Source organism: Nicotiana sylvestris, chromosome 3, assembly GCF_000393655.2.
Source record: "Nicotiana sylvestris chromosome 3, ASM39365v2, whole genome shotgun sequence".
NCBI classification, from domain to species: domain Eukaryota; kingdom Viridiplantae; phylum Streptophyta; class Magnoliopsida; order Solanales; family Solanaceae; genus Nicotiana; species Nicotiana sylvestris.
The window spans coordinates 106,782,661-106,792,591 of NC_091059.1; the positions used below are offsets into that span (position 1 = coordinate 106,782,661).

General features: G+C 34.0%; 1 protein-coding gene across 2 annotated transcripts; it reads left to right on the forward strand.

The window, feature by feature from the left end:
• The first annotated feature begins 374 nt into the window (after window positions 1-374).
• On the forward strand, window positions 375-6,170 carry LOC104248397 (alpha-galactosidase 3-like). Of its 2 annotated transcripts, none has more exons than XM_009804653.2 (15): window positions 375-811; window positions 1,380-1,438; window positions 1,557-1,613; window positions 1,693-1,727; window positions 1,855-1,958; window positions 2,092-2,164; window positions 2,598-2,656; window positions 2,735-2,800; window positions 2,889-2,972; window positions 3,278-3,342; window positions 3,432-3,514; window positions 3,850-3,940; window positions 4,101-4,159; window positions 5,492-5,632; window positions 5,831-6,170. In XM_009804653.2, exons 1-15 carry the CDS (start codon window positions 594-596, stop codon window positions 5,939-5,941), a joined length of 1,305 nt encoding a protein of 434 aa, XP_009802955.1. In that variant the 5' UTR covers window positions 375-593; the 3' UTR covers window positions 5,942-6,170. The 2 variants fall into 2 exon arrangements, with proteins under 2 accessions (XP_009802955.1, XP_070027022.1); XM_070170921.1 differs by having other exon boundaries at window positions 672-811; window positions 1,544-1,613.
• Window positions 6,171-9,931: the final 3,761 nt, after the last annotated feature.

The following is a 9,931-nucleotide window of genomic DNA, read 5'->3' on the forward strand; positions in this document are numbered from 1 at the left end:
ACGAGCCCTAAGTGTTATATGGTAAAGATACAAACTCCATCTTAATTAGGCACGAATACTTGCTTGACTTTAATAATTTCTTTATGAAAATAGTAGAAGTTTCTAGGAGTTAATACTGATATTAGATGGAGTAGCATTTTTTTTAATTCCCTCGGAGACCAGATTCCCTGTACTTACGAAGATCAGGATACGGCACGACCATTGTGTTGTTTTTCCAATTATCTTTGAATAAAAATACTGAGGATGCACTCATCGGATCCTTGCCTCTAGTATTTTCCTTTTTCCCTGGGAGCGAAAAGTGTGCAACAAAAACACTAATCCAAAAGAGCAAGGCTAACACCCAATAAAATAAGATCCTTTTTTAAGTAAGAAATGGATGGTCCAATAATAATATAACAATAAGTCAATATTAGCTGCCAATTTTAATCTTCATCAGAGCGGATAAAAGGAAGATGCTTTGGATAATTAGCTACAAATAATTCATTTCCTTCCCCCTTCAAAATTCTTCAACCTTTCTCTATTCTTTTTCTTCTTCTCCTTCTAATAATCCACTCTTTTTCAGAAATTGTGGAAACAAAATCCAAAATTCAAGAATGGCGAAGTCCACTGGCATTCTTGCCACTGCGGCTATGCTTCTTGCTGTTGTGTCTTTGACTGTGTTTTTAATGTCAGTGACAGTCACGGCAAGAGAGCTTCCAATTCATCCTTACTTGAAAATTCAAGAAAGACTCCCCATTTCTCAACTCTATGATACTTCCAATTATGGTGTTCTTCAAATTGACAATGGCTTAGCTCGAACTCCTCAGATGGGGTCCGTTATTTTCCACTCCTCTTCCCCTTTTCTTCACTCATCCCCTGCTTTTGCTTTGTTTTCTCGTATAAAAATTGAATCTTTATGTTGTCTCTCATTTAGTTTATTAGTAATTCTCTTGTCTAAAGCTTTCAACTTTTAGAAAAAATCGCATATTTTATGGTTAATTTTCTTTTTTTCTTTTTTATGACTCTAGTGTCCAGCACTCTCTTAACATGAACTGGCTAACATCGGAGCTTATAAATTATATCTATGTTTATGTGGTTGATTTTAGTTTTTTTTTTTCTTAAGGCAAGAAAGTTTAGGAAATGAATAACTTAATATTTATTTGAAACCATGTAGTTTCTTCCTGTTGTTATTTGGTTACACTTGCTGTTAACCTTCTGTGACTATACAAGGAGAAAAGGCCAAGGCTAAGTCCATGAATTGCGTTTCGAGATTATATGTGCTGATGCGTTTTCTTGACACTCTTGCTAATTTAGAACAAAACTTTATGCTTGTTCACAGTTTTGATATGTTAAAAGTTAAGAGTGTTATAGTTGTGTGATTAATCCTATTTCTGGAACAGATGGAGTACCTGGAATTTTTTCGCTTGCAACATAAATGAAACAGTCATCAAGGAAACAGGTAATGCCCCCCCCCCCCCCAGCACCCTTACCTTGTTTCGATAGTTTTCTTGAGAGTATGAGAGCCTTTATTGAATCGTTAGATGGTAATTCAATGGCATAAAAGTGCTCTTTGGCAGCTGATGCACTCGTATCAACTGGTTTGGCTAGCCTGGGTTATACTTATGTCAACATCGGTAAGCATTTGAAGAAACTAATTTGCTTTTGTTTTTGAGGTTTACATCTTGACAGTTTGATATGCTTTCTCCATTGTAGATGATTGTTGGTCAAGATTGACTCGAGATTTAAAGGTGCGTCTACAATTTAACTGATGTCGGCATTTAAACTGTGGTTGTTTTTTGGTTATGATCCCTTGCTTTTAGTTTCAGACTGTATATGGATTTGTGAGACGCTAATCATCCGCCAACTATTGTGCAGGGTCAAATGATTCCTGACCCGAAAACTTTTCCATCTGGAATTAAAGCTCTAGCTGATTATGTGCACTCAAAGGGTCTAAAGCTAGGTGTTTATTCTGATGCTGGGTAGGACAAATCCCCACTATCCTGTCTGATTATCTTTGAACTATGCCAAAAATAGTTAAAAACATTTTCTGTCTGGGATAAAGTGTTTGTGCAGTCTCCTATTTCTCACTATTCAGTTACTTGGATCTTGTAGGGCTTTTACATGTCAAGTTCGACCTGGCTCACTGTTTCATGAAAACAATGATGCTGAACTTTGGGCATCTTGGGTTAGTTTGTCCTTTCTGTTTCATCAGTCGCACACTCGCATTGTTACCGTAAATGTCTCCAAACTTAGTGATAAACACAATAATGACCATTCCAGCAGTAGAGTTACATATACAAATGGTAATACATGTTAACAGAAATTTTCTTCTTCTGGATATCCTAGCCTTTAGATAACGGAAAAAAGAATTGATGTGATTTCGAGGAATTAATTGTCTTTGCTTTAAAAGAAAAAAGAGCTATACAGTTGCATATGCTGATTGCAGCACTAGCTAATACTGTTAATTGCATTTTGTATACATTGTAACACAGTTTTCTTACTTGTAAATCCTGGTTAATATGTTAGCATTAGCGTTGCTTTTCATTTCATTTCTTTTAATGTGGAAGTTGATTTACATTTCAGCTGCTAACTAAAATTCTGATTGTTCAACTACACAGGGTGTTGACTATTTGAAGTACGACAACTGCTTCAATCTAGGCCTCCCACCACAAAAGAGGTTCAACTCTTAGTCAGTGAGGTCTAAGTTAATTGGTTTAGGTGTATAATTAGATCTAATTACTAAGACGTTTCCCAGATACCCGCCCATGCGTGATGCCCTTAATGCTACTGGACGGACTATATTTTATGCACTTTGTGAATGGTAACTTCGAAGCACTTTCTTCGATTTGAAATGGAGTTCTTAACCAGCATTTTGAGGGCTTTCTTTGTGCTTTGTTTCAAAATGGCAGGGGTGTCGATGACCCTGCCAAATGGGCTGGAAAAATTGGAAACAGTTGGCGTACAACAGATGACATCAATGATACATGGGCAAGGTTCTAACTTACGACATTTTTATTTTATTTCATCTTATTTTTGTATTATTTTGTAATCTGATGTTACAGTAAATAAAGATAGTTATGCATGTATGTATGGTACCTTCAAAACTTAGAAGATTTTGATCATAGCTCTACACTAATTATGAACAGTAGCTGGATAAAACAATATGCACTCTTAACTTAACAGTAAGAGAACTATTCACTGTCCATACTGCTTAACTTTTTTGCTTTTTCTGAATTGTTACTTAACTCTATTAAGCATCATACTGACAGAAATCTTTCATTTATTTTACTTCTTTTAGCATGACAACTATTGCTGATATCAATGACAAGTGGGCATCCTATGCTGGACCTGGTGGATGGAACGGTAGGTAGTGGGCCTGAAACATTAGATTTTGAAGGGGTGTAGAATGAATAGCATTTGAATTTTTTTAACTCTCTATTATCTTCTGGCAGATCCTGATATGTTAGAGGTTGGAAATGGGGGCATGAATTACCACGAGTACAAAGGGCACTTTAGCATTTGGGCTTTGATGAAGGCAAATCCCCAATCAAACTCATAATTATGTTTTCTGAGTCCTCTCTTGTTTTTTTTTTCTTTTTGATTGTCTGACTGAATACTTGTAAGTTGTATCTAATCCCTTTTCGAAAAAATTTCTCCTTAGGACGACAAATTTGTGATGGAACCGTTCTTCAGTGAAATTGTTTGCTTGTTTAAATGGTGTATGTGTGTAAATGAAATAAGGACAAGAATAGGGAGATGGACCAGTTTTTAGAAGTTTTAATGTGTATATGTCATTACTTAAGTCCATCAGTGGCTTTGTGTGCTTCAACCCTCTTACTTCATGAACTGATGTCATGCTTCTATTTGTAGGCTCCACTTATTATTGGTTGTGATGTCAGAAACATCACCGCTGAAACTTTAGAAATTCTTTCCAATAAAGAGGTTATCGCTGTTGACCAAGGTAAAAAGCTTTGTCTTCCTTGTAACCCCTTCTCCACCCCTTTTTTGATGGTAGGAGGTTGTTCTGTCAGAGAATGCTCATATTTTCCTTGTACTTTTGGTTTGCATATGGTTTTGATATAAATAATTATTTATAAGAAATGACTTCTTCTGTTTTACAGATCCACTTGGTGTTCAGGGTAGGAGAGTTTATGCTGCCAGACCAGATGGTTGCGAGCAGGTATAGTTGCACTTGTTTCTCATTTATTCTTTCTCGTTATCTGCATTTTGCATCTTTTGGTTTTCCAGAATAAGATAATCTCTTGGGAAGCTACTTATTTCAGTATTCTGATATATGAATGAAGAACTCCATTTATGGTTGTTTACAGTTTAAACACGAGTTCGTTGATGCTTTACCAGATAAAGTGACCTTATAGAATTGAACACTCTTTCTCGTTTTACTTGAAATATTAAGCTGGAGGATTATGAGAAATTGATTGAAAAATTTCTCACCTAGACTACCTAAATAATTAAAGATCATACAGAGGTTGGTTTCTGACAATAATCACACACAAAAAGGTCTAAATATGTTAAAATTTCATTTGATGTGGAATTTTCTCAATGTGACAAGACCTTCCATTCTCTTGGATAGATGAATTTGGAAAGCAATCCCAGAGGATTGGATGGTATATGGAGAAAACCATATTTTTGCCTCGTTTATATGCCACTTCTATATTGGAAAATTTATTCACCACATCAATTGTTACTTCATCACCTTATAAAAAATATTGCTTCTTCAAAATGAATTTGGAAAGCAATCAAGCTCTTCTCCATCATGATTGAACAAAAAGTAAAGAGGGTAAGTGGGTGTTAATTGAACTTTGGCCTTTCTGATAGGATATTTTAGGTAGGATTTGGTTCAAAAATTCGAAGAACAATTTTTCAATTGAAAAAAGATCATAGAGATATTTGCAGCCTGGTATAGCTCCGGATTCTGTATCTCACAGAGATCCAATGTTCCACACCATGCTTAATTGCTTGAAGCTTTATACACTGAGATACAAGTGTAGTGTTTTGTCCGTTTGGTGCATAAGTATTTAGTAACTTTCAGCCTTAAGTAACAAGGCAGCCACTTATGAGATTTACATACCTCACATGTTTAACTGACTGGCCAAGAAATTGTTTTCTTGCACAATATCATGTAGCCTTTGCCAATAATGTTCTGTCATGAGTAGTTCCTTGTTATTATTCTTGTTATTAATTATTAGTATTATTATGACAATAAAAGTAGTAATCCTCAATAATGAATGCAGTCAATGGAGTGGAGGGGATATAGAGGATTAAGATAACCCCCCCCCCCCCCACACACACACACAACTAATTAGGATTGAGGCATACTTGTTGATGTATTATTATTATTGTTGTGGTCATTCTTATTATTATTGTTGCGATGCATTTGGATATAACTTCTTTTTCTTTCGAGGGGTGGGGGCAGAGAATGGGTTTGAGTGGTGTAAATTTTGTTAATGCTTTACCAATCTGTTATTATTAATGTTCTTTATTTTGTTTTCAGGTTTGGGCCGGTCCCTTGTCTGGAAACCGTTTGGCTATAGTACTCTGGAACAGATGTTCAAAGGCTGCAACTATTACTGCTAAATGGGGTGCAATTGGACTACAATCCTCCATCAGCGTCTCTGTGAGAGACTTGTGGAAGGTAAGTTTGTTCGGCATATAGCCAGTTTCATGTAAAATCAGGATCTCTAGTAACTTAAAATTTTCACACTGATACATCTGAATCAGTTAAGCATTGTTTGCTGCCTTCATTTCTCTATGTTCTGGAACTCATGTCCTTGAAATGTATTCATTACTTCAAAAGGTTTGCTCTGATCCCATTGCTATGGCAATATTGCAGCATGAAGTTGTTTCAGAGAACATGGTGGGTTCATTCAGTGCTCGGGTTGATGCTCATGGCTGTGAAATGTACATTTTAACTCCAAAAAGAGCGACTCGAGCTTCAATCTGATTATAGTGTAAGAGGAGTTCATTGCTTGTACAACCTTTCCAGATGGGTGCTACCCCACCTCGCTAGACACAAATCGTAGGCTTCCTCTGTTATCTTTCTAATCTATATCTGTGTCCATCAGTTCTCTTCATGGTCTAATCTATTACTAGTTTCCTTTGAACTTGCGATCTAGTTAGTCAGCTTTGTAAAATGCTCTCCCACATGAATAAAACTTTTTATGTTTGTTGAAGTATGTGACATTATTGAAAGTATTATCTGGAAATAGACTTCTTCATCTGTTGTTATGGTTCATAATTCATATGGGGTTATTCATTCAAGCTATTCAATGATCATTAACAGTATGAATTGAGGATTGTAGCTACAATTTTGATCCCATGAAGTTCTTGAGAATAATGTTCTTGAAATGATTGTGAAGCCTGCAAAATTAGAAGTTTTTCTTTTTAGTTCAAGTGCTCCAAGTTACATGTTCTAATGGACCATGTGGGGGGCATATTTTAGAAACGATACCAAGTAGCCACTCTAAAGGGCTGCTATTTAAGAATTAGCCGGTGCGTCCTGAATTTCAGTTTTTCAGTTTAATTTTTCGGAATTCTTGAGCCGAGGGTCTATCGAAAACAACTATCCGAGAGGTCTGGTTATACACTACCCTCCCCAGACCTCACTTGTGGGATTTTACTGGGTCGTTGTTGTTGTAGTTCAATTTTTCGGAGTAAAAGTGTCTTGAATTGTCCCGAAGTTAAGATTTTTAGTTAAAATTTCAGGACAAAATAAGTACTGGTTAATCTCTATATAGCATCCTTGAAAATGGTTATCTGTGTACTTGCCCCAGGTATATTTTATTGGGTTTAATTCCTCAACAATCTATGATATTTGGGTGGTGAAGGGAGCAATGGGCACTTTTGAAAGAGAAGATATTTTGTATCAATGTATCTTATTTATTCTGAAGAATTATCATAACGCAAGAAGAATTCAAAAAATGCAAAATAAGTTAATTATCACTCTCTGAAGTTACATTTAAGTCTTTCTAGAAAAGTAAAAACTCTAAATGTCTATAGAAAAGTTAGATCCTACAACTCGGCAGTGGCGTAGCCACATTATCTCGAGGGTGGTCAACGAACATCCTTTGTCGAATAATTATAATATGTGTATCGATTAATTATTATTTTATATAGTTATATATTATAGGAAAAAGGACCTAATATACCCTTTTACTTTCGGATATTATCTACATTTAATTTCTGTTATACTATTCGACCAAACTTATCTCTACCGTTATATTATCCGACCAAATTTACCCCTACCATCAGCAAACTTTTAAAATTACCTTCCAGTCAGTTAGATGACCCAGAATCTCCCAAATTATTATAATTAAGTCACTTATTTTCTTCTTGATTCACTATTTTCGAAATACTTTGCATTTACCTGCTTTCTTAATTGAAAAAAAATAAGAGAAAGAAATACTAAAATAGTACAACGGTAAGTAAAAAAATTATAGTAAATTGAAGAATCTAAATTAGGTAGCTAGTCTAAATTTTAAAAGTATTTACAGCACCCCAACTTTCATGAATTCGTTGCGCCAAAGGTATGGAGACTTTGCAAGTATTAATCATAGAAGTTAAAGTTCTTTAGAAACTTTACACTATCAAATTCAACTTTGCTTCAATCAAATGCCTACGCATTGTGCACTCTTGAGTTAGTAGATCGAACTCTACACTAATTAGACAATAACAAAATATATTCGAATATACATGTACATACATGATGAGGAACTGCATATAATATACAATAATGCCAGTGAATTCTATGGTGTGTATATGGTTGAAAAATAAATAAAATTTTAAACCAATTCCAAATCCATTATCACAAGAAGAGAAGTGGATGCATTGGTAATTAAAAATATCCTTGAATATTTTTTATAGTCTAGTGCCTTTAGCATTCACATCAATAGTAACATATGAAAATAGTGGAGCAAGAAGAACAACAAGTGATTTAAATAAAAGAAAATTGAGAGATTTTGGATTACCTAATAGATCAAGAGTTAACTTTTATAAGTGTGCCGATAGTTAGGATAAATTTGGCCATAGAGTATAGCGGTAGGGATAAATTGGCTAAATAGTATAACGAAAGTTAAATGTGGACAATATCTGAAAGTAAAGGGATATATTTGGCCCTTTTCCCTATATTATATTTGAACACCCTTAATACACTTGCGTTAGGAAATAAAGATTCAGGGTGTTCAAAGAGAGGTGTTGTTCACAGGCTTGATACCTTATCCAAACATTTTTAAATCCTGCAACTCGGATTGATTAATGGAAAAATTTCACATTAAAGCAATAGGGCTCTCTACTTTTTAATTTTATAGCCCATATTTCAATTTACAACCAGCTAGCCAAAAAATAATAGGTAATACTCAACATTCCAATAGGTTCTCAAAATTACTATTTAATCTTTAAAAAAGATTGCTCAAGCTTTTAAGTTAATTTTCGAATCAGTAACTATGACTCAATTACTAGTTCAACAAACCAAATCCATTTGGGTGGTGAAAACTAGATTTTTAACAAGCTTAAATATGTGAATTTAAATTCCGAATTTGATTTTATGAAAAATTTGGAACGTGTGTTATTTAGACTTGTTAGAAATAGTATAAAGAGGTTGTATATAAAATTTAAAGTCATTTAATAGAGATTTGGATTGGTTTTGAAAAGAATTTCAACTGAAAATCGTGAAAGAAGTTCGTCTACAGACGCTTGTATAAAAATATATAAAATTGTATAATAGTGTATAAGATGTGTTTATACACTATTATACAATATTATACACAATTATACAAAAAACTGACTTCGTCTTCTTCCTTGCGTCTTTTCTGAAATTTAACTCAAATCTTGCTCAAATCTACTCCAAATCACTTCAAATTTAAATTTAAACTCCTTTTGATATTTTCAATCAATTGGAACAACACTCAATCCAAACAACTAACAAACTCAAAAAATCTCATTTTCGACAACAAAGCTTTTGACCTTCAATGGTGGACTTCTACTTTTCAATTTTCTTACATTGTAATCAGGTGACACAGGGAGAGAAGCAGTAATGGCAGACGACCCTTGAAGCATATGTAGAAGATGTGAGAAGAAGAGAGTGTGAAAACAATGATTGTGAGAATACAAATTTAACTCCATAGCTTTTAGAAGCAATGATTGTAAGAACACATATGTGAATTTGTCAGTACTTTCAAAATATGTACAATATGAGCTAGGTACGGTAAAATTTAAAAATATAGGTCATTTTTTATTATGGTATGAAGTCATGTGTATTTTCTTGTAATTCTTGATTAATTATTACGATCTAAGTAATTGGCAGTATCGAGGCTTATAGCTTTGCGTCAGCGATATCGGTAGGTAGTTTCACTGTTTATTTCACTTCCCCATTTAGTTGATTATAAAAACTTAACATGAAGCATAACTCCACAATGACACATGTATCTTATCAAGAGCCCGTTTGAATATAAGAATTTTTTTTCCAAAAAAATTTTCATTTTTTTTAAATCAGCATTTGGTCTTAAAAATTTCAATTTTCACTTGAAAATGCATTTTGTTTTCGAAAATTTGAAAAACTCCGAAATGTTATAAATAGAATTCTATTTAAGGTGAATGTCTATATTTTAGATAGATTGTAGGGATTTTACTTAGCGGTTAAGTCACTTTTCCCCTATAAATAGAGGAATTTTATTCAATTATAATTCATCCCAAATCAATAAGGATCCTCTCTCCCTACTTTTTTCTGCAATACTCTTCTTCTTCTTTTATTGTTTCATTATACGTTATCAGCACGAGACTCTAACCAATTGAGTAGAAGCTTTGGGATTGAGCATAATGATTGTCAATTGTTCTATGAACTTCCTTCATGATTAAATTCTAGATTTAAGGTATGTATTTTACCGTATTTTTCTCTTTTATTCTATAATTTGATTTTAAATACAAGCAAAAACGATAA

Bases quoted from the DNA above. Each gene is read 5' to 3' on its own strand.
- LOC104248397 (XM_009804653.2), top strand. From the start codon at position 594: ATGGCGAAGTCCACTGGCATTCTTGCCACTGCGGCTATGCTTCTTGCT. The intron at 2,973-3,277 runs GTTCTAACTTAC...TACTTCTTTTAG, and splicing joins ATCAATGATACATGGGCAAG to CATGACAACTATTGCTGATA. The intron at 4,160-5,491 runs GTATAGTTGCAC...TTTTGTTTTCAG, and splicing joins GACCAGATGGTTGCGAGCAG to GTTTGGGCCGGTCCCTTGTC.